The sequence below is a fragment of the Python bivittatus genome, unplaced genomic scaffold (assembly GCF_059951505.1).
Source record: "Python bivittatus isolate LINGU-HERP-01145 unplaced genomic scaffold, Pbiv_v1 ctg000340_np1212, whole genome shotgun sequence".
Lineage (NCBI taxonomy): Eukaryota > Metazoa > Chordata > Lepidosauria > Squamata > Pythonidae > Python > Python bivittatus.
Window position 1 is genome coordinate 23769540 of NW_028277056.1, and position 25439 is coordinate 23794978.

Below are 25439 nucleotides of genomic sequence, written 5' to 3' on the forward strand. Positions count from 1 at the left end.
TGCACAGCCTTATAAAATTCAGGTCCCTGTTGGACTGCCTAATTCAGTACACTTCACCCTGCACATTCTGGTCTGCCTGGGGCACCTTTTCCTTTTACCATGGCAAGGCCTATATTATAGAACAAATTGCGGTTGGCTTGCCTCTTTCCTTACTATGCTTTTAGGAGAAAGTTGGAAATATAAAATTTTCCCAGGCCTTATCAAGTTGTTTATGATGTGTGTGTGTGTGTTTAATGTTTACATTTCTTTTGTAAGCCACCAGAACCATCTGGAAGTGGGCAGCATACTCCATTCTAAAATAAACAAACAAAATAGGTGGGGTTCCTCTGGCAGTTTCCAATGGGCAGAGATAATTGGTTTTTGAGGGTCAGTGAGCCCTTTCATCTCTGGCAATGTACTGGGAGGAGCAAACAAGCCCAAGCCAGGCTTCCACAGTTGCTGCCATTGCTGTTCCACTTTGAATGAAATGATGAACACATCTGGGCACTGGTTTTAAGTAGATTTAAAATGGGGATTGTTGTCAGAGAGAATGGCTTGCAGCTAGACTGGAGCTCAGCTGCAGTTTTGAATGTTGCTGCTCGCTGGGTCAACAAAGCTGAGTTAGGCAACTGTGAGGCAGCATCACAGTGGCAGCACCAGGTTAGGGTGGGTTTGCACCCTCCCTCCAGCCAAGGAGCAGTTGCTCCAGTTGTAGTAAACTGAATTTTAAAGAAGTTGGTTCAATACAATGGGTTGGTTTTCACAGTCTACATCTTGTGGTAACATGACATGAGGTGGGTCATAGTATTTACCATGTTATTATAGAAAGACTAATAAACTATAGATGATGTTGTGTAGTGTCCTTTGTAAGGCTGAAAAAAAATCTAAATGTAGAGAGTCTCCTTTAAAGTCCTAGCATCGTTAACTGGCAAAATTTACCTGTCGTCTGCATGATGAGCGCCCACTCAATAGTTTGAACTGTGCCATCATTTGAACAGAGTAATTAAAACCTGTAAACAAGACTGTGCAAACTATTTGTAGTAGTGCTTTGCTCATGTTGTTCCTATAAGCAAAACACACCCAGAATGGTCTGAACAATCCTACCTATAAAACATTCCTCAAAGAGAAAAGGCATCAAGTTGAAGGCTGGAATACTTCTCAGGTGCTTCTCACCTGAACTAATAGTCTGAAAGCTATAGCATTGCTTAAGCAAATGTGGAACTGAGGCACCTCGTAGACTGTATATGGTGAAAAACCATACATGCAAGATAATTAAATACATAGAAAATAATTTAAATTGAAAATTGGCAGGCATGAAATCCAAAAATTAAATTTACCACATGATTTTTATGAGGTGACTCTTAGTTCATAAAGGCATATTCTAATAATTTGTATCAAAAATGCATCATTTTCAGTTTTTTAACTTGGTGCTATTACTTCAAAGCAAGCAATAAGACCAAGCTTCTATATAAAAAAGACAATCCAAGCAAGGAAAGTTAAAAAATGCATATGTAAACTACTCAATTAATTTTTAAAATTCAACTATATGAAATTCTACATTTTTCTCTTCTTTATTTTAGGTAATAATTACCTAATGGAACTCCTGGAAAACCAAAAAGTTCTACTAGTTGAAGTACAAATCCTAGTGATAATGGAAGGTCCAAATTACTGGATTTTGCACATGAGGAATCTTGAACATCTTTGATCTGAGAATACACTGTTTGTTCACTTTCATTAATCTGTTCTATATTTTCAAAATTTTCAGCCATGGTGTTTGTGAGGTATCCAGTAATTAGGTGAACTGAATGCAAAATATCTGGCTGGGTAGTTGAAACAACTGGAGATATCTTTTTCTTTGTTTTAATTTCTATAGTTTCATCAAACTCAAAAAATTCTTGTTCACTTGGTAAGGAAGCTTTACAAGAAGCAGAAGCACATACATGAATTGGAATATCAGATTCTTTTGTTGAAAGATTCACAGATTCCTCTGCAAGTTGATTGGAACCATTATGTAAGAGACGTTCTACATCAAAATGAGAAGATTCAGGTACTACATTGTAATTAGATGTTAGACATTCACAGTATTGTTTGTTCTTTTCTCCAATCTCTTCATTTGAAATGTCTTCTTTCTCTGTTTCTGTATCTATATCGTTTAGCACTTTCTGATTCTTTTTAAGAGGAATCTGCCGTGGTAAATCAAAGTTTGGGGCCAGTTTGAAGATCCTTTTGTATTTCTTTTTTTTCTTTGGTAAAGCTAATATACATTCATCACTTGTGAAACTGGCTTTCTTTCCACCTTCTCTGGCAAATTCACCCACATTATCACATATCTTAGAGTTACCTTCCATCAGCAATGATAGAGGACAATTTGTTGTATCATTATTTTCATGCAGCAGTATCCCACTGCTTTCTTTCACTAATTCTTCATTAGAATTATAATCAGTTATTTCTGTTGTTGCATCTGAAAACATCTTCTTAGGCCTCTTTATCTTCTTTGGTCTTTGCTCAAACATGATCTTAGATCCATCCTCACGCCAAGTCAAACAGGATTCACTTTTATCTATCTTAGTCTGAAACTGTTCATTAGCCAAATCAAAGGAAAAGAAAGCCCAGTTATTAATTTCATTTCTTTTTGAAGTCCCATGTGGATGTGCAAGAATTGTTTCCTCTTCACTGCTTAACATTTGGCTTTCTTGGACCAAGTCATATGTATCTTCAGCAGATGTATTTTTGTTTTCTTTATCAGTCAAAACAGTATTTTTTCCTGCATCATTCTGATCTGATTGTTGAGATGAATTTTGATTGTTATAATCTAAATTGTTACTGTCATTTTCTACAAATGATATGCTTTTGATCCGATTTGATAAATGACAACTGGGTAATTGGTCAGCTATATTTTCATTTAGAGAAATTGATGGTGACGTATCTTCGGTAACATCTGCTTTTAGTGACTTCTCTAAAGACACTGGATTTACTACACCAGAAACAAGGAAACCATTTTGTTGCAATTCACAAAGCTGTAAATAATTATAGTTCACTGAGCCATTCTCAATGTCAGCTTCAGCTTCATTTAGATGGCTAGTCATTAATTCCGATTCTCCATTGCCTTCTGAATTTTCCTGCCCATTTTGTAATAAATCCCCGTCATTTGGAATTAAGTGTCCATCTGATTTTATGTCCACCGATGTAATATCAGCATTTTTCATTTTTCTGTTCTTCTTTTGTTTCTTTCTTTGTTTCATCTTGTGCAATCTGCGTTTCTTCTTTACAACCAATTCCCTAAATAGAATAAAGAACTAAATATGAACAAATTATTAAGAATGCTCTTAAAATAGGCATGAATTTAATGACCCATTATATAACCCATATTTATATAGAGCATCCCCTTAAGACAGCTATGGAATGATCCAACTTTAGTCATGTTGAGTTCTACAGCATTTTTTAAAATATTCAAAAATTCCACAGAAAATATCTTGTACTTAAATCCTAGAGAACAAGAACTGAATGTACTGATAACCAAATTTCACACAGAACAGGATGTTGTGCTGGCATGATACGCATACAGTTCACTAGCATGAAGCATTTGTATCATAGTTTTTTTGTTACATGACAAGCATTTATAACCAGAAAATAAAATTAGTACAAGTAGATGTATTCAGCTTATAAAATTTGTGACTTAATTATATAGAATTCGTGACTTTTTTCTGGTTAGTTATGGAAGGCATAAGAAACGAGCCCTTTCTGTTTATGGTCTCATCATGGAACTTCTACAAGATGTGTGTTTGGATCCTTTTTAAAATAGGTATTGAAGGCCAAACTGCTCGAGTCTGGTTTTAACTGAAATATGATGCTTGTCTGTATTTTAGGCTGTAGTAACATCCATAGAATATCATTTACAGTTATGGTGGATTTCTGTCTGGAGAAAAATAAATTTGTTACTTTCAGTTACATAGTTTATTTTATAGTAGGATCTTGAAATGACATTTTGCCCTGAAAAGAGACATAAAATACAAATTATAAATTATTACTGGGAGGATATAATCAAGTTGGTTTTAAAGCTGTAAGAGTTGTAATCATTTTCTTCCTCTATCTCATTAACATGAATGTACATGTTATAAGGACTATCCAAACATATCATGGTACTTTCTAAATGTTATTTAACCTCACCTCATCTTATTCTCAAATTGTTTATGGATAATCCCTAAATGAAGAACAAAGCACATAAAATATGTTAGCTGACATCACTTGCTAATTTATGCATCCATTTATACAGAATTCTGTAACTGAACTTATGCATGGACACTGTGGAAACAGAATGCTGAAACAGATTGGCTTTACTTCTCATCTAGCATGGTTCTTCTTACGTTCCTCATTCCATGGAAATTCTCTATTTATGCCCACTTTCACTTCTCTACATGATTTCCTGTGATAGATTTTTGATTGCAAGTTTGTCAGAGTAGGAATTTCTTGTACATTGTAACAAGCTACTGTATGTATGCTAAACTATCATACATACATAGACACACAGAGTGTGTGTGTGTGTATAGTCTTTCTGGGGGAAAAAAATCAAGATTCTAACCAGCTGTTCAGCTCCCTCATATGAACAGAACTATTTGTCTATTTGCAGTCATATGAAAATATATACCAAGGATAGATGTAAACATGCAATTGAAGAGAAGGTAGAACATTGGAAATAAAAGTTTAAAAGCTGTTCTAGGCCGTTTCTTCCTTATCTGTCATTTTTCTCTTTGTGTGTAGGGAGTCATTCAAAACTAGCATTTTCTATTTTTAATCTTATGGTAGAGAGGTTTTTTTCTAGCACCTTATTCTGCCACATATGTTAACCTAGTTGCATTTTCTCTCACTCCACTCAAAATCCAAAACATTGTATCACACATGGTGGATAGTGGCAATATTAAGGCCCAATATTTATGATGTAAATTTATAAGGGGATTAACCTCCTTTCGTTGAGTACCATGGGACTTATTTCTGAGTTCTGTATAGGACTGCATTATTAATCAGTTAATTTAGTATCTACAATCAACTTAGGTTTGTTCTGTTTTACTGTCATATATAAGTATATAGGTCAAAATATACTTCTTCAAATCAAAAATTCTTAAAATTATTTTGTCTCCTATGCAACATTAATAGGCAAAAGGAGATGCAATATCTGGTTCAAGTATTAGGAACAGACAGCTGAGATTTCTGAAAGCTACAATGAAAAATGTTTGTGTTACTTGAAGAGACTAATGTCTTCAACAGCTTTATCCTTTAGCTATTTAGTTAGTTATCCTTATGATGGTGTTCTGGAGGGCCTGAAAGATCTGGCTATTCTCCCAGGCAGCTAAACAAGCTTAACAAATTGAGTCAATAATCAAGTGCATGACCTAGTGAAAAGCGCCCCAAATTCAAATCTTGATTATAGCTAATTGAAATGTGTCCCAGCACCATTTGATTATTAGACTACTTGATCATTAGCTTTTACCATGATTTATTGAATACAACTAAATGGTGTAGGAATCCAAACTAAAACATCCACAACCACAACCCTGGGCAGCTCACAAAACAGTAAAAATAGCAAACCCCCCTCAACCTAAACAATCAGAATAAAAACTGAACAAAAGCTCAATAAAAACTCATGGTAACCCTGGGCAACACCTCTCCCACACATCAACAGGTGATCTTGCTGGGATCCAGCCTCATGCTACCCCAATGCTTGTGGGAAGAGTCAGCTCTTCAAGGCCTTTCAGAAGGCAAGGAGGGTGGGAGGCTGCTGGATCTCTTGGGGAGGGGTATTCCACAGGGCATGGGCACCTATGGAGTAGGCATGCTTCCTAGGTCATACTACATGACAACGTTTGAGGAAAGAGACCTGAAGAAATGGGCATATACCCTCAGGGAGAGGATATATGCGAGGCAGTCTCATAAGTAACCTGGTCCCATGCTATTTATGGTTTAAAGGTGATAACCAGCATCTTGAATTGTACCTGGAAAGAAATTGGAAGCCAATGCAGCTAACACAGCAGTGGTGTAATATGAATAAACCATGGAGTGCCACATTCTGAACTAGTTGTAAGTTCCAGATGGTCTTCAAGGGCAGCCCCATGTAGAGTGAATTACAGTAATCCATCAGGAAGTCACTGGGACATGAGTGTCTATGAGCAAGTGCAAGGCCTCCTGATCCATGAATGGGCACAAATGGCACATAAGATGGATCTGTGCAAAGGCCCTCCCAGCCATGGCTGCCACCTGCTCCTCGAACAGTAGCCACAAGTCCAGGAGGATCCCCAAGTTGTGCACCAGCTCTGTTCAGATGAGGGCTATCCTAGCAAGAATTAAAGAGGACTAAAAACATAGCACTACTCTCTCTTGCTAGGGTTGAAGCAAAGCCAGTTCCTCCCCATCCAAACCCTTACAGCCTACAGCCTCTGGCCAACACTGGATAATGCCACTTGGCTAGTCAGGGGTGGAGATGTATAGCTGGACATCATCAGCATATTGATACCACACCCTGTGCCACTGGATGACTTCCCCCAGCAGTCTCATGTAGATATTAAGGAGGTGTGAGAGACTCAAACCCTGAGGCACCCCACATTGCAGGGGCCTAGGGCTCAATCTATCCCACCCCACCAACACTGACAGGAACTGGCTACAGAGGAAGGAGAACAATAAAACAGTGCCTCCCACTCTCAGCCCCTGGAACCTATACAGAAGGATACCACAGTCAATAGTACAGGTAGTCCCCAGTTTAAGAACAAGTTCTGTTCCCAAGGTCTGTCCTTAAGTCAGATTTGTATGTAAGCCGGAATAGTATTATTGTATAATACTGTATAAGTAGTATTGTGTAATGAACTCGAACCATTGTGTATTTAACTTGAATCACTGTGTATTTAACTCTAATTTTGCTACAATAGCATCTGTTCTTAACTATGGGTCATCTGTAACCTGGGCATTCTCAATCCTGGGGACTGCCTGTATCAAAAGCCAGTGAGAGGTCCAGGAGAGTCAGAAAGGAGGCATCACCCCATCCCGAGCCCCCCACAGGTCATCCACCAGTGCCACCAATGCCTTCTCAATGTTGTAACCCAGCCTGAACCCCGACTGAAAAGGGTCCAGATAATCTGCTTCATCCAGGGCCCTTTGAAGCTGTGCCTACCACCCTCTCAATAACCTTTCCTAAAAAGGAAAGCTTGGAGATCAGACAGAAGTTATCTAACATTGTTTCTTAAAGTGCCCCCTGCAAAATAAATAAAAATTAAAAGTGGCTTTTTCCTGCCTTAGGAGGTCGGCCTGCCCCTATTCCACCTTTTTAAAAAGATGTATTGATTCCAGCAGAGTTTATTATTTTATCTATTGCTCTTTTATTTTACTTATTAATGTTCCATTTTTAGAGTTTCTACACTAGTTGATTTTATTATACAACATATTTTAGATAGGCAGGATTGAAATAAATTTAAATTAAAATAAAGTTTAACTTTAAAATATATTAAACTTTAATTGTATTATATTGTTAAGTATCTCAATCTGCAAAAATATATCTTATTGTTACCTGTAGGATTAGGATATGGAATACTGGAAATAAATGAAGTGCATATTATTTTTACACACACACACACACACACACACACACACACCTGTTTTTCTTACTGTAAATCTTAAAAGCAGTATACAATAAAACAATTTGAATACAATAATGCAGCCACTAAGCTGAAACAATATAAAAGTAACATTAATTATAAAGAGAAGAAAAACAAAAAAAGAACCATTAATACAGCATTAATTCAGTGAAATCTTGGAATAAAAAGTGAATTTTCAACAGGTATAAAAATATATATAATAGTAGGTGCCTCATAAATTTGCAGGGAAGGTCCACCTGTAAAGTAACTGCAAGAGAACACTTCTTTGTTCTCAGCACATGCAAGATCTTCCTGGACAACCTTAACAAACAACGTAAGTCTGTCAGATATGTGGTTCCAACTAGCTTATGTCAGAAACAAAACCTTTAACCTGGCTCAGTAACTAACTGGAGGCCACTGTAGAGTCTTTGGAAACAATGCATGGCCAGGTGTTCTGCTAAACACACTAGCTAACACTTGCTTCTGGAACAATATCCATGACAGCACCTTACATAGAACATTACAATAATCTACCAGCATGTGAACAATTGTGGCCAAACTAACCTATCCAGGAAAGGGAGCAGTTGATATACAACTAAAGTTACAAGCTCCCTATATTGCATAGGTTATTGTGCCTCAACTGATGATGATGGCCCTAGAAAGACTTCCAAACTATGTGCGTGTTCTTCTTAAATGAGGGCAACCCCATAGGTAAGCTCCTAATTCCCTTATCTGGGAATCACCCACAAGGTCTTGTCAAGATTCAGCCTCAATTTATTGGCCCTCATCTATTCCCTAAATGCACCCAAACACCGGTTTCAAATCATACTCAGTTACTCCTGGTTCTGATGTTATGGAGAAGGAGAATTCAAGTGTTATCAGCATATTGATGATATCCAGTCCCCAAACATCTAATAACCTCAGGTAGTATTGTTAAACAGTATTGAGAACCAAATTGCACCCTGTGAGTTTCCTCAGTCCAGCTCCCTCTTCATGTACTGGGATATACACATTTATATATTCTTGCTGATTTTTTTTTCCAGATAAGAGCTGGAATCCAATCCATCCCAACTGACATTACACCAACAAGGTGCACACTTGCCTTGTTTGTTCATATGCAAGTTATTTCTTTTTTCACCTTTTTGGGAGCAAGATGAATTACTACAAAGATGTAATGTATTCAAAAGAAGAAAAAAATGGAGCTCCCTCTCTCTTATAAGGAACAAGTACTAATTAGTTTGTGACAAGTAATGTCTACTTTTGAAAGGAAAAGCCACCCACATATCAGCCTTCTGAGATAGACCAGATCAGGAAACCAACTCCATAGTAAGACTAGAACTATACTTTATTGAGACAGACTACAGCAGCAGAATCTTGCAAGTTTGATAGTGTTTCTCTTCCCCACCCTCTTATACCCAGTTGAGTCAGGGAGGAGCCAATCTGAGTCTCTTCCTAATATTACCTCCTTTCCCAGGGCTTAAGAAATGCTTTTGCCCTTTTTGTTTATGTAACCATTTCTGAATATTTGTTTAGGTAACCATTTCTGAATATTTGCCTCAAGGTTATCTCCATAGCTCTCTATATATCATGACACAGCTACATCCTTATACTGAGTAAGATGAGCAAAGGTAATATTCTCATATTACTCTCTAATGACAAAATATGTATTATTAATTTACAAAATACTGATGCACTGATTAATAGTTAGGACACATGGTTAATGCAACAAACCATTTCCTAGTGTGATGAGCGGTGACCAAATTTGAAATATAAATAAAATAAATAAAATAAACATTTAATATATTAAAGTTACTCAACTTAATTTTCACAGCAACCTCTGCTACTTAAAAAAAGGAAATTGCAATGGAGCAAACAAATTAAGCAGTAAATTATCCAAAATGTCTATTTAATGAACTTTCTATTTAGTAGTATTTACATGCATATTTTACAATACATTAAAAATTAAGACACACAAAAGTTAACAACAAATATCCAGAATTCAATCTGGATTTTGAGTCTCATTTGCATGATGCTTTCAACCCGCTATATGTTTATCTTTTAAATGAAAAAGAAACACATGAAACAGAAAGCCATGCTTGTACAAACCTTAAATAATCAAAGTTAGAGAAAAGTAGAGTTGTAGGGGAAAAAATAATAATAATCAAAACTGCACTTCTGTAAATAATATTGCTAGATATAACCATATAGCCATGTTGAAGAGATTTGGGGGTCTTAGAATATGACTATGTTGAAAAGAATCACCCTTAGCTATTCTGACCAGTAAATATCCCACCTACATTATGTGGTAACTTTCCTCAATCTGGATGCCCTGCAGATGTGTTGATTTCAATTCCCTTCCCAGCCAGCATGGTCCTTGGTGAACATTTGGAAGTTTGAGCCCACATACCCGAGAATGAAGTTGTCATAAGAGTCCTTTATGAGTAGAATGATCTACCCGCCCTACACTTGAATTCACTGTTAAGGGGCAAAGAATAATGGAACCACCATTCCATCATGTGGACATCCAGGTCGTTGCTGAAGGTTTAGTGCAAAATCATACAATAAAAGTAAAGTTATCTATACGGTTGAGTCAGTACATTCATAAACATGTCAGCCTGGACATGAGAGATGAAGTGAAAGTGTCCATTAATAATTTGATCATCTGAGAAATATTCAGTATTACAGAAGAGTATTTTCCAAATGAGCATTTCAGGCTGCTGCTTTAAAAAATGTCTTTACTTTTTCAGATTTCATCACTGAGCATGGATATTAGCCACCGTATAAGTTTCCTTTTTAAAAATCCAGCCATGCATGAGAGGCCAAATTATTTCTGCCAATAGTTCTTAATACCTTATAGAAACTTTTTCTACAGGGCATACTACTCTTTAATGAGAAAGCCAAAAGGCTTCCATGGAGAAATGGAGCCAAGAGCAATACTAGTTATAGAAATTAAGATCTTATAATACAGTAGAAAAGCCTTCTGATTAAATCAGATGTAAATTAAGTTACTCTTAAGTTCCATACAAGAAAATACTCATTAAATACTCCAATGTTTAGATAACATTGCTTTTTATTTTAAACCCTGCAGAAGTGTAATTAAACACGTTTTCAGAAATGTGCCTGCCAATCAAGTCATCGCATTATGCAACATAAATAGGCAGTCAGGAAGATGGAAGTCTGCCTGCATCCCTCAGATAAGCAGTACAAGCTCCCAGATAAATAGATGAATTCTTGACCCTCACCCACCTCTATCCTAACAGGCCAAGAGAAAGCACAAGCACAGTTACTGTAGAACTACCAATGTACTTTCTCAGATTCAATTTACATAAGCTTTGAACCTGAAAAAAGAAGAAATAATAACAGGTGTTGTGCTTTGAAGAAGTTCTTCCCAATAATTTTTTAGCATGCAAACATATATCGTTAATATTCGTTTGAAAAGTAGCATTTTATGAAATATTTTATTATCTATTTAAAATAGTGGATAAGTAAGGTTACAGGTAGTTCTTGACTTATGACCACAATTGGGACTGGTACTTCTGTCACTAAGCGATGTGGTCAAGTGAATCACACCCAATTTTACAACCTTTTCTGATGTGGTCGTTAAGCGAATCTGGCTTCCCCCATTGACTTTGCTTGTTGGAAGCTCCCTGGGAAGGTTGCAAATGGCATCATGTGACCCCGGTATGCTGCAACCGTCATAAATACACGCCGGTTGCCAAGCATCCAAATTTTGATCATGTAACCATGGGGATGCTGTGATGGTTGTAAGTGGGAGGTCTGGCTGTATGTTACTTTTTTCAGTGTTGTCATAATTTCAAATGGTCATTAAATGAATGGTCATAAGTCGAGGACTATCTGTATTTTAAAGTTAACAAGTTGTTGACATGTATTCCCAACAGCTATCTATTAACCAAAAACAGATGATCCCTAAAAAAAATCACTTTGTTATTTGTAAGATTTAATTGAGACTGGATTGCTGAAGCAATAGTACAAGATCCATGCAAGAAGAAAAGAAGCATCCAGTGAGTTTACTACACGGTATTAGCACAAACACCTTTTTTGAATTCAGCCATGAACTGGATATTGTGTATATCATATTCCTAACCAAATGTAATACGGTGTAACTAATGTCAGTTCCAGCTTTTTCAACATATTTAAATGTATTAATTCTTTTGTAAGAAAGCTATGTACCCATACCAAAAGGCACAACATTTAACATACAAATATAAGATTCTATGTAAGAATTGATTTCACACAAAACTACATGCTGCATGCTGATATGTCAAAGACACAGATTTTAGTTGTAGAATCTTGCTACCACTTTTGCAACTTACTACTTGCACAAACTTCTGAACATATCAGAAAATGGAAACATAAGAACTTCAGCTGAATGTCGATGTTTGATTTATAAGTTTCATTATTAAATAACTGTTATCAATAGATTGGCAGAACTTGAAATGCTACTAAAAGCAGTAAAAAGAAATAGTCCAAATGTAACTCCTATATTAAAAGTTACTCTTTTGTTATTTGCTTATTAAAAATCCATGATGTTCTATTGAGAAAAAGAAACTGCTCAGCAGTTTGCAATATAAGTGAAATGTCATATTAAAAACCAGTGACTAATGTATCTGCATTATCACAAGTGTCAGTAAAATCAAGATTAGTACAAATATAAAATGTGAAAGTATTTAACATTTTAATATTAAACATTTGTATTTGCATAAACAATCTCCAAGAGATTTAATCTGCATTAAATCTATTTTAGTCACAAAAGAAATTGAATATTTAAAACACTTCAACAAATAATTAAATCTTTTTAGTAGATTTAACTCTACTAATTGTATAGTAAATTGCAACCTATCATTTGTAAAGAAAATTGACCTTAAATGTATCCTCAGTTATGTGATACACTAAAAGTATTCCAAGAGACCGAACAGCCTCCCCACCTCTGTCTTCTTTGTGTATATGGTCTTTGTGAAGTTTTATGAAAAGGAAGCACTGAATTCATGACAATAGGTATTGAGATTTGATATTCATATCTTTCCAGCATTTGCACAATCTTCTCACGACTGACCCCATGTTTATTCCTCCTATAAAAAAGAATAATTTAAACAGATTCAAATCTGATAATCTTGAAGTACCTCCTAGAATGCCTTCAGACTGCAAGGGCCAATATATACTTCAGTGGAAAAATAGCAATTGAGCTGTTATATTGAACATAAATGATGTTCAAAAAAGAAGCAGCATTTCTTTTGCCTTAAATATACAGCTTATTCGTGGATGTTTTTCATTTAAAATAAATACATTAAAACCTCACAATTTCCTGCATATTTATAATTATCCTGAGGAAACAAATAGGCAGGTACCAACAAGGATTTTTACACAGACACAATGAAGAGGTCAAGAGGGGCACAATTAGTATTTTTTGTTGGAGATTGCTGCTTAATAATTTCTTGAACAGTCTGACATATATTTCTTTATTTACTGGTCTTCATTTCCTTTGCCTAACTGCTACCAAGTATCCTGGCACAGGGTACCACTGAAGTATTGGACTTGTATTATTTGAAATGAACCACTGAGCAAGTTACTGATAGGACTTGCATGTAGCCTGCAAGTCCTAGGGAGTTTGTGGATCAGGATAACTGAATAACAAAGGGGGATTTTTAAGTGTGGGTGAACTTTCAGAGGAATCAAAAAGGTAGAACAGGCTTGTGAATGGAACTCTATAAGCATGAAAGGGAACCCTAATTACAAGACTGATTATGTGCCATGAAGTTGGTGCTGACTCTGAAGAGACCACATAGGTGTTGTGTGGGTTGGGGAGGGTGTGCGAGAGGTGCTGTGCAAACCAGGGAGGGTGCGAGGGGGTGCGCAAATAGCCGCCACAGCATGAGTACGGAGGCCTGGGGGAGGGGGTGCGGTCTTGCCTGCCGGCTTCTCCTTTGATTTTCTAGGGAAGCCTGCAGGGAAGGTTACAAATGGTGATCATGTGATCTTGGGGCATTTGGCAACCAGTCATAAGTGTGAATGGGTTGCCAAGCACCCAGATTGTGATCACATGACTGCAGGGGTGCTGGGACAGCTGGAACTCCAAGGACCACTTGTAACCACCATTCATTCAGTGCTGTTGTGACTTTGAACAGTCACTGAACAAATGGTCATAAGTTGAAGACTACCTGTATTAGATGGAAGTTGCATAGATTTTTTCAAAAGAGTAAAGTGTAATGCAAATCTTACTTTTCTAGTTCTTCAGGATTAAACTTCCACCATGTATCAGGTTCATGGAATTCCACATCGTAGCCTTTTTCTAGAGCCTAAGTAAACAAAAACTACAGTTATAAAAAGAACATCAAATATTAGCTTTTCTGATCTTGTTTGCAATCCTGTATACACTTACTTGGGAGTAAGTCCTATTAAACTCAGTGGGATTTATTTTAAGAAGATATGTATAAGATTGTACTTCAATTTCAGCACATTTAACGCAATACTTTTTTTATTCCAGTAAAAGTTTTAAGATTTACTGAGATTTATATAGATCATAATAAGACAAAGGTAACACCAGATTTAACTTATGACAAAAATGATTGATACATTTACAGAAATTAGATTTATATATTAAGACAGAAAAGTAAAACTCCATTAAAAGTTGCTGTTTTATTTACCGCTTTCACATAAGGCTTCATTTCCCAGGCCTGTGTATTTGTGTTGTCTATAATAATGGGGGATCTTCCTAGATCCATTGCTTCTTTTGCTGCAATACATATTATAGTAAGAATTCAATTATACAAATAGCAACTAAAATAATTAAACTTTTAAAAACTTCCTGCTAGAGAACAAAAGTTGAAGAGGCTTATCATCTCCCTGTTCACGTTTGTGAGCTCCCTGAATGTCTCTGGTTGATTATGCACCAGCACAGAATGCTTGACTAGACTAGTCTGGCCACTGGCCTGATCTAGCTTTTCTTAAGTTCTTAAGACTATTTTTAATATAATAAGCATTTTCTAATTTCATAAGATCTAGCAAAATGTTTTGATAGCCATTATATTTTCTGTATAATATCATCTATCTTGTCTCACCCTTCCCATTAATACCCAAAGATGCCCCAAATCTGTATTAATATATAAATGGTCAGGTAATTTTTCATACAGAAAACTGCAAGACCAAGTGCTGAGAAAGTAGAATCTACAAGACAAAACAATAAGCCTAAATTAGTTATCTTTACCCTTAACATTCCAGATTTGTATTTATAGAGAAGACAGACACAAGTCAGTTTCCATTTACCAAAATTTCTTCCCTCACAACAAAACAGAGAAAAAAATAGGAAGGAACCATGCTCAAAATTCAATTTTAAATTTGCCTGCTGTTTATAGGAATACTACTGCATGTATCAATGAATCTGTCACAAACTCTCATAGAATTATATTAGCAATTTAAGTGCATATTTCATTGTAAATGTTTTTATATTAATATATCTTAATATTTTCACACCTCGGTTTTGGTTCCACTCATGAGCAGCACTAAGCTGAGAAACATTGTAGGCCCAACATCCATTGATCTGATGGAAGTAATCATCTGTACTGAACACAATGCCATTACAACTCTGACCAAGGAGAATACTGTCAAAGGAATAAAAAGCAAGACAATTACCACATAACCAAATGTTGTTTTTGAAAAAGAGAAAACCTTATACTGAAATTTTAGCAATATATTTCCAGTATATTTTTGGCAGACACCTTAAGACCATGACAGTTCCTAAACCTAATTTCTCATTATCTTTCACATTTTTCTCTGAAGAATAAGTCATTCATAAATGATATTTCACAAGAATTTATTCACTTCCATATCAGATAGCTTACTAAGTTATTACTTGATTGAATATTTCTGCTTTCTTACCTATCTTTCTGTCTTCATGTGATGTGAAGAAGCTATTCCAAAGAATACTAATCATTATTTTCTACCCTTGCTGAACCAACAGGCATATTTCATATTTGATTTTTAGAGCAAAACTACTGCAAGACCTACCCATCAGCATTACTCAGAAGGACCCCTTTATCCATCCATCAGTAATTTTTAAAAATTCATCCCCCATAAACAACCAATAAACAGCCAATGTATATACACTAATAGTTTAATTTCTGGTAAATACTAGAACGTTCTGCATGAGACATGTCAATTAAAGTGCTGTGACATTAAAAATTATACCCCGGATAGCATAATATAAACATTTCTAACAAGTCTTTAAAATTCTCTTGTTTCTATAACATCTTTAGAAACCAGTCTATTTGTTCTACCTCAATTACTGTACTCATATTTCAACAAAAATGTTTGGACCTATTTCTCAATCCCCTAAAGCATACTACTAAAAGAATGCATGTTAATTACATTAGAACATAAATATTTATGGCTATATTAATTCAAATTATCCCCCAAATCTTACAGAATATTTTTAATTAATGAAATAAATAATCAATAAAATGTAGTCTAATAGCAAGAGAACATGATTTACAGATAAGATTCATACTGGCTTTTTGTGGAATCAACAGTCACTGTATGTCCAAAGACTTATTTTGTTGGCTGGAAGTTAAAAGTTATGGCAAACCTGATACAACACCAATCATCTGAAAACTCAATAATTTCAACAGCTTTAAAGTTTGCTTTGTTGAAGAAGATTTTGCCAGCCTTTAGGGCACCTTAAATTGACTACTGTTGCACAGTCTTTATCTTTCACATTTTTGCACATATAAATATATTTATACAAACAAGTAGTTTGCTTGGCTGATTTGTTCATGCTCACATACAAGCTTTTTTCATTATTTTAAACAAGAAGGAAATACAAACAAGAAGTAGCTGATCTGAAATTGTCCAGAGCTCACAATCTTCTGATAATTATAAACAATGTATTTTTGTTTCTAAAATGTTAACACTTGGGTTAATATTTGAGCTTAAACAAGCAAGTTAAAGAGTACATTTTGATGAGTAATTTAAGACCAGTGGCCAACCTCTGAAAAAGTCATAGGTGACTTAGATCTAGTGCAGGTCTGGAGTTAGAAAGGAGTAAGAAGTAGAGAGGGAACAGAGTAAGAGGAAATAGCACTACAGAAGTGGAAACCTGCATGTTACATTGGATCTAGCTTACTAAATTTAACTCCATACAAGACAGCCTATGATATAAAATATTTGTATTTTATTCTTAAAATGAATTCATGATTTACTTACTGAGATAAAGTTGTCTTTCCAGAACCTGGAAGCCCTCTTAATATTAAAAGCTGTTTTTTAAACTCATATAATTTGTCCTTAGGATGCTGTTGGGGAACATTATTTGATTCCTCAAAATGGTGAACTTTCCTGTCTTTCCAATTTGCTTGGATTTCACAGAAACCATTAACTATATGTCCATCAGGTATACTACATTCATTTCTGATTGTATGCATACTATGAATATTAGAATGATTACTGTATGCATTACTTTGATCACATGCTGAACTGGTCATGTTAATTTTTTTTTTTAGTTGTTCTACATTCGAAGAATTGAAACCATCTGAACAAAGTGATAAGGAATTAGAGTCCTGAAAATTAAAGTGAGCAGTAAATTGAGGGGGTGGGTTGTAAGGTATTATAAATGGATGGGTCTGTTGCCAACTATGCCTAAACTGAGGCACAGAATCATTCCAGAATCTAGAATCTTCTTGTTTATTATATGGTTGTTCAGCTGCCCATACATCTCTTCCATGGTCACAACTTTGTCTCATGCCAGTTCTGTGACCACTTGGGGCATTACACATGTATTGTTCTTTGTCAGCTCTGTAACCACTTGATTCATTATAAAAACATTGTCCCTCATTACTCTTAAGTAATGTCTTATGAGGCCATTCTTGAGAGCTTATATAAATTACTTGATTTGATTTACTACAGTCCAGAGGTTGATGAGGTGAATTTGCTTCTGTCCCCTGTAAATGAATATCTAGACAACTTTCCTTACTTTCAAGCTGATCAATTTCCCTGTAGAACTGTGACAATTCATCTTCTATTTTTGGCATATCACAGGAGATAGCTTGCACTATTTCTTTCTCAGAATTTCTGCCAATAATAGTATTTGATCCTTTTGGGCAGTTGCTTTCAATATACTTTTTCTTTTGATTATGTTCACGATCACCTTCACTTTTATAAATGGGTCCAATAAATGCTTTGCTTGTGCTGTATAGTTCTGTCTCCCCTTTATTCTTATGTTCCCTAATGAAATTGTTCTTATCTCCATTATGAGCTACATTGCTGTTGTTAGTAACAGAAAAATATTCATTTTCTGTAATCTCAGCTTTGTTTACTAAACCTGAAGATTCTGTTGAACTTGGTGTTTTATCAGGGGGTGCTTGGTTAAATTGGTTTAACATTTGTGCATTTTTCCCCCTCTCTTTTTCCTCCTCTTCCTTCTCTTCTTCATCATCATCATCAGATAGCGACAATGGAATAAAACCAGAATGGGTTTTTTTAATATGTATTTCCTCATGAAGTCTTTGTAATCCATCATAGGATTTACCATAAGGCTCTTCAGTAGATTTCATCTTTTTAGAAGAGGGCTCAGCTACTGAGGCATCCTGATTTTCAAAGTATCTTGGCTTATACACAGCATGAAGCATCTTAAAAATAATAAAACATGTTTAAAGCATTATTTCAATTATGTTTCATGTTTTGACCACACATTACTCATGCAATGATTGAAGCTAAGCATGCTGAACAGAGTATACCCACTGAAACCAACAGATTTTTCTTCTGAGTAAAGATACTAAATAAAATAATTGCATTGTAAAGTTATAAGAGATTGTGAAAAGGAGCCGAAAGGCAAAACATATTCTTTGGTTTACAAAATGCTTTAGCATCAAGGTGTTTTTATATTTCAATGACAGTATATAATACATTTGCTATATATGTTAACTTTAAATTGCCTCAGAAAAAAATATCAAAAAAGGTTATGAAAAAGCTGAGGTCAAACAACAATAAAGTGGCTCAAGCTTATTTAGAAAATACACAATAGCAATCCTCAAAGAAAAATAAGCCCTTGCCACTTCAGAATTTACATCCCAAGTCGTACTGTTTTAGCTTTGCCCTTTTCTAAAAAGATGCCACATATTACCTAAGACTCATGATCTGGATTTGGGATGGCAGCCACTCCAATAATCTCCCCACACGGTGTCTGTGTGTACACCAGGGTTTCTCAACCTCGGCAACTTTAAGAGGTGTGGACTTCAACTCCCAGATGGCTGGCTGGGGAATTCTGGGAGTTGAAGTCCACACATCTTAAAGTTACCAAGGCTGAGAAACACTGGTGTACGCTATCTATTCTTCACCAAGGCCAAGGTATGCTTCCCCTTGTTTTTACACATCAGGCATCCCAGCATCACTGGGCATGTTAATCCTACACCTTCGCAATACCCTTATCCAACGAGCGACAGGAGCTCAGATAGAAAAGCAGAGCCCCAAGGAAAGGCTTCCTTCCTTCTGCCCCCTCAGAAGATCTTGACTACAAGTCCCACCACCCTCAGTTAAGCGACTACCCTTACAGCTGAGGGCGATGAGAGCTGTAGTCCAAGAGGGCCAGATTGGCGAAGGCCGGCGGATATATCCTCCGTAAACACACGTCACACAGAAAACAGCGGCCGCCTACCCCCGTTCTCCCACAGGCTGTGCAGTACAGAGGCTTCCTCGCAGTCCTTGCCTCATCACTACTTAGCATCGCTCTTCCAAAACAAACTTTCTATCCGCATCTGGAGACTAACCTCAGAACAAATAGGCCACACGCTCTCCAAGCATCCCGGAAGCCAAGCGGAGACCGCCACGCTCCCCCACTCAAGCAAACCCGACCCCCATAAATCCCCAGATCGCCTCTTTCCAAAATGGTGGCCTTCCACAACGTCGCGCATGCGCGAATAGCGCGTTCTGTAGTTCTCACGGCCTACAAGGATGAAATACATTTCCCAACATTCCTAGAGAGTTAATATGACATCACAGAAGAAGAAAAGCGAAGGCTGTAACCCGTGGGAGAGCGGAGTATTGAATTCCTGAAAAAGCCGTTGCGTGGGGCAAGTTTCGTAGAATACGTGAAACAAAAAAGGGAAATTCTCGATTTTTACTTGACCTTGATGTAGCAGGTATAACGGTCGAACAGTTCGACCGTTCGAAAGATCTTTAAAATAATAAATGTCTGAATGCTATCCAGAATCCAGTATATGAAGCCGTCCCCGCGATTGTCCTTTCCATGTATTGGCATCATACCGCCTAGTTCTACCTACCATTTATCACTTGCAAAAATTCGGATGATCGCTAATTGGCAGCAACGAGGTACAAAACCTCTACTTTTCGTCCTGACTTTTGCAGCCCAGATGTCGTAGCCCGATTACAACCGGCTTAATTCCCAGCCAGCTTCAGAACCCGCTTTAGAGGGTTCCACATTCAGTTACATGAGAGTAAATGCCATAGAACTCAGTGGAGCTTAATCCTAACAGGTAGGGTGCACTATACGGTATGGGGGTTTTGCTGTGCCTCACATAAATTCGTTTATTTTAAACATTTTATTTTTTTTACTGTGTTCCTAAAAATGCCTTTGTTGAGGTTTTCTATTCTAGCCTTTATGTCTATAGCTTCCTCCATATGCAACAAGCAGAAATTCTTTTTCCATTGTTGCATTTCCACAATAGGCATAATTGAAAGCTGCCTGGAACTTGAAAAATAAGTTGTCTTCTAATTTATTTCATGTAAATTCAGTTGGTACAGTGGATAAGGCATTGAAGTAGAACTGATAATGTCTGGAATAATGTCCACCTTCATTTGTGGAAGCTCAAATTGACTTTAGGAAAGTCACATTCTCCTCATCAACTACCTCATAAGAAATAGGGGATAAAATGAAAGGAATTACCCATGTAAACTCCTTGACTTCAGAAAAAAAAAAGAGAGTAGATTTTAAAATAAAATTAGTTAAATAAAGTTTTAATAATGTTCAGATTTAATTTCATGTAATTTTTCTATGTATAGATCCACCTAAAATGTATGTACAGATCTTCAAATCTGCATTATCCAGTATTTTCTCCATTGACTAATTACCTTGGTAAGAAAGCTCCCTTTCAAAATATTTCTATAAAAACCTTGCTGTTATGTTAAAGCAATAACTTCTGGAGTATTAAAAACTTCCTCTGCTGGAAGTGACATGCAACTGCATTTATCTGGTCAGTATGATAATTCTAACCTGTAGTTTGCTGAAAAGATTAGAAAGGAAAGCTTAACATATTCTAACAGTTGTGATCTTGCTTTGGTTAGAGAAGTATATTTACTTCCCTTTTAAGATCATCTCCATCTGCTGCAATTAAATCAACCAAATACTTCAGAATATGGAATGGACTACAACAAAGATGCATATTTTCATCAGATCTATTTAATTCGTATGGCAAATATAATACAGTAGGAGGATTTGAAAAGACGACAGCTGGAATCAAAATTGGTGATCAAATCTGAGCTATGCTTAACTTTGTTAGCTAGAAGTTAAAAAGACTTAAAAAGCCCTTCATAGCATGGGCCTGGGTTATCTGAGGGATAGACCCTCCGTGATTGTATGTAGCCATCCCATCAGATCTAGCAGGAGAGGCATGCTATGGGCCCTGTCTATTACAGAGTGCCATCTGGTAAGACCCAGGAAGAGAGCCTTTTCTGATGTGGTTCTGCCCTTTGGAACATCATCTCCCCAGAGATAAGACTACCCCCAACCCTGTTGGCCTTTCATAAGACTTTGAAGATGTGGCTATGTCACTGAGTATGAGGATCAGAATGTAGGGCAGAGTCCATGAGAACGTTATGTTGATGTTGGATGTTTGTTTATAGTTTTATTCTGGCTGCTGACTATGTATGTACAGGTAGTCCTCACCAATGGTAATTAGGACTGGGAACTCCATTGCTAAGCAATGCGGTTGTAAGGTATGATGTCATGTGATTGTACCAATTTATGGCAATTCTGGCAGTCCCAGATGGCATTGTTAAATGAATCCCACTCAGTCGCAGCATCCCACAGTCATGTGATCGCCATTTGCGACCTGATGGTCACATGATCATGATTTGGGGACTTGGCCACCAGCTTGCAATTATATTGCAGTGTCCTGCAGTCATGTGATTGCCATTTGTGACCTCCTGCCAGCTTCCCCATTGACTTTGCTTGTTGGAGGCCAGCAAGGAAGGTTACAAATGGCAATCGTGACTGCGGGATGCTGTGACATCGTAATTGCAAGCTGGTGGCCAAGTGCCTGAATTGCGATCATGCGACCATGGGGATGCTACAATGGCCGCAACTACGAGGATCTGTCATAAGTACCCCTCATTCAGTGCTGTAACTTCGAACAGTCACTGGATGAGTGGATGTTAAACGAGGACTACCTGTATTGTTCTGCTGTTGTTTGGTTGCATTTTTAAATCACTGTTAGCTGCCCAGTGTCACAATGATGAGATGGGGGCCATATAAATAATAAATAATTTAGAATTCAATTAAAACAAGTCCCAAATAAACCTATTGGTAATGTATAATTTGTATTGTTTTTATATGTAATTGTATGTCATACGTACATACAGGTACTCCTCGCTTCACTTGTTCAGCAACTGTTTGAAGTTGTGATGGTGCTGAATGAGTGGTACAGACAGTCCTCTACTTATGAACTTTCAAGTTACAAATTTCCGCCAAGATGAAGAAACCTCCAACAACTCCAACAATGAAGGTCCTAGAAGGAAGGTCCAGAAGTTTATGGTGCACACGCATACGTATGCAGCGCACCATAAACTTCTGGGCGTACGTATGCGGCACACCATGGTTGGACTTACAAACAAAATAGACTTATGAACAGCTTCTTGGAACATAACCTATTTGTAAGTAGAGTCTGGTCCTTGAAGTTCCATACTTTGCACCACCTCCATGCGATTCAGGTGTTTGGCAGCTGGCTCACACTTACAATGGTTGCAGCACCCCACTGATCACCATTTGTGACTTTCCCTGCCAGCTTCCCACAAGCAAAGTCAATGGGAAAGCCAGCAGGGAAGGTTGCAAGTTGTTCCAGTAAGTCCCCTCAGCCTCCCTGAACTTTCATGGCGCTATGGCCTCCTTCTCCAGCCTCCCTGTGCTTGCACCAACCTGCAGCCTCCTTCCCCTGGCTTCCCTGTGCTTGTGGACGGCCTGCATCAGGCCTCCCAAGGCCTCCCCCACCCCCTCATTGCAGCCCTGCGCTCCTTACCTGGGACTCCTGCCACTTCCTGCTTAATGACCCTTGTGTCTTGGCATTATGACACCAACTGGGACTGCTGGGATTGTCATTGCTAAGCGATGCAGTTGCTTTCCAACTGCATCACTTAGTGATGGCAATTCTGGCCCCAGTTGCCATTGTAACCCAAGGATTTCCTGTATATATTCCTGTATATGTACTTGTCATGTAAATATTTTGTAGCCAATTCAGGAAGCAACAAAGCAATTGTTTAAAAAGAAGTAGATGTTCAGAAATATGTACCGTATTTTTCTGACTATAAGACGATACTTTTTTCTAAAATCCTTACCCTAAAAACTGAAGGGTGTCTTATTCAAGGAAGTCAGCCAAGAATTGTGCGGTTCCAAACTGCCCATACTTTGTTTCTGCAGAGAGGCTATTTCCTATTGCTAGCCTCCAATCACGAGTGAAATAGCTTGTCTCCCAAACAGACTTCCTCCAATCACGAGCCTGATGTAACTGACGTCAGCTGATGCTGAACAAACCAATTAGAGGAAGGCTGATTGCAGAGACAAGCTATCTGCAGTTTCACTTGTGCTTGAATGTAATCAGTTAAGCAAAAGAGCCTGGAAATAGAGCTGCAGAGAAACGGTTTGGACCTCCTCCCACCGAGTGTATCAGGTCAATGTTAACTAATTACTAAATAAAAATGTGTTCTGCACTATCTTTAAAATATTGATTTTTAAATTTTGGGCTGGAAAAGTGGGGGTCGTCTTGTACATGGGGGCGTCTTATTGTCGGAAAAATACGGTACATTCTTAGTAATATACTGAATATGTCATAGCTTGGTATATCCTTGAAATTACATGAAAATACTTTAAAATTAGTATAGAAAACATGCGGCAACACATGATGAAAGGACAATAAACTGAACTGTTTCATGTAAGATCATAAGAACAGTCAGGACCAGAAATATTGGAACAAGGATAACTGTTTTGGCATTTGGCCTCTGTACACCACCACACTGAAGTTGAAAGGAAACACACCAAGATGGAAGGGAAGTCAGGACTTTCAGCTGTAATTCAAGGGGTTTGACAAAAGTGGGTCACTAACCATTCCGGAAGTACAGCCAGTGGCATACACACACACCCATCGTTGGTGGCTCATAAGTAATGGAATGAATGGCTGACAAGCAGCTGCATATGAATGGCTGACAAGCAGCTGCATGGCCAGGTGTGGCCTGTTTCCTAGGTACCCCATGACCAATCAAGCAGATAAAAGGCCTGGAGGTGGTTCTGAGTATTACATTTGCATTTGGTAGCTGTTCACTGGAACTCTCAACATTAGGTCCAAACAGGTGTGCATGCGAGTGAAGGAGGCCATCATTAGGCTGAGAAAATAAAATAAACCCATCAGAGAGATAGCAAAAACATTGGGAGTGGCCAATACAACAGTTTGGAACATCCTGGAAAAGAAGGAATTAACTGGCAAGCTGAGCAATAGCAAAAGGCCTGGAAGACCATGGAAGACAACTAAAGTGGATGACCACAGAATTCTGCTCATGGTGAAGAGGAACCCTTTCACAACATCTAGCCAAGTCAAGAACACTCTTGAGGAGGTAGGCACGTCATTGTCAACATTTACAGTCAAGAGATGGCTTTATGAATGTAAATACAGAGGCTTCACAACAAGGTGCAAACCACTGGTAATACTCAAGAACAGAAAGGCCAGATTAGACTTTGGCAGCAAACACCTAAAAAAGCCTGCCCAGTTCTGGAATAAGATTCTTTGGACTGATGAAACCAAGATTAACTTGCACCAGAATAATGAGAAAAGTACAGAGAAGGAAAGGAACAGCTCATGATCCAAAGCATACCACATCATCTGTCAGACATGGTGGAGGCAGTGTTATGGCATGGGCAAGTATGGCTGCCAGTGAAACCGGGTCACTGGTGTTGATTGATGACCTGACTGCTGATAAAAGCAGCAGGATGAATTCTGAAGTGTATAGGGCTGTATGTTCTGCTCAGATTCAGCCAAATGCTGGCAAACTGATAGGACGCCGCTTTATATTGTGGATGGATAATGACTCAAAACATATAGCAAAAGCTACCCAAGAGTTTCTCAAGGCAAAGAAGTGGGATGTTCTTCAATGGCCAAGTCAGTCACTTGATCTCAGCCCAATAAAGCATGCTTTTCACTTACTGAAGACAAGACTGAAGGCAGAAAAACCACAAACAAGCAGCAGCTGAAGGCAGCTGCAGTAAAGGCCTGGCAAAGCATCTTGAGGGAGGAAACTCAGCATTTGGTCATGTCCATGGGTTCCAGACTTCAGGCAGTCATTGAATGCAAAGGATTTTCATCCAGGTATTAAAGGCTATCCTTACGTTTGTCATGATGTTGGTTTGTTCCATTACTTATGAGCCACCAACGATGGGGATGTGCATATGCCACTGGCTGTACTTCTTGAATGGTTAGTGCCCCACTTTTGTCAACCCCCTTGAATTACAGCTGAAAGTCCTGACTTCCCTCCCATCTGGGTGTGTTTCCTTTCAACTTCAATGTGGTGGTGTACAGAGGCCAAATGCCAAAAACAGTTATCCTTGTTCCAATATTTCTGGTC

The 25439-nt window shown here is 37.5% G+C and overlaps 1 protein-coding gene and 1 long non-coding RNA gene across 7 annotated transcripts in view; one reads left to right on the plus strand and one right to left on the minus strand.

Annotated features, from left to right (window-relative positions):
* Nucleotides 1-19524, minus strand: part of LOC103048058 (uncharacterized) — a 21518-nt gene extending 1994 nt beyond the window's left edge. The window contains exons 1-7 of one of the 6 annotated variants that reach the window (XM_088140714.1): nt 19367-19524; nt 16812-18229; nt 15084-15211; nt 14258-14346; nt 13833-13909; nt 12542-12685; nt 1571-3258 (exon numbers count right to left, since the gene is read on the minus strand). In XM_088140714.1, the coding sequence (XP_087996840.1) occupies nt 1571-3258; nt 12542-12685; nt 13833-13909; nt 14258-14346; nt 15084-15211; nt 16812-18229; nt 19367-19510 (3688 nt within the window). In that variant the 5' untranslated portion in view covers nt 19511-19524. Of the gene's footprint in view, nt 1-1570; nt 3259-12541; nt 12686-13832; nt 13910-14257; nt 14347-15083; nt 15212-16811; nt 18230-19254 lie in introns of those variants that run through there. The other 5 variants (XM_088140715.1, XM_088140716.1, XM_015887276.3 and 2 more) reach the window with 5 other exon arrangements.
* LOC148216060 (uncharacterized) lies at nt 19491-25335 on the plus strand. The gene is made up of 3 exons (XR_015796112.1): nt 19491-20092; nt 20619-20691; nt 22197-25335. It is a non-coding gene; the product is annotated as an uncharacterized LOC148216060 (long non-coding RNA).
* Nucleotides 25336-25439: the final 104 nt, after the last annotated feature.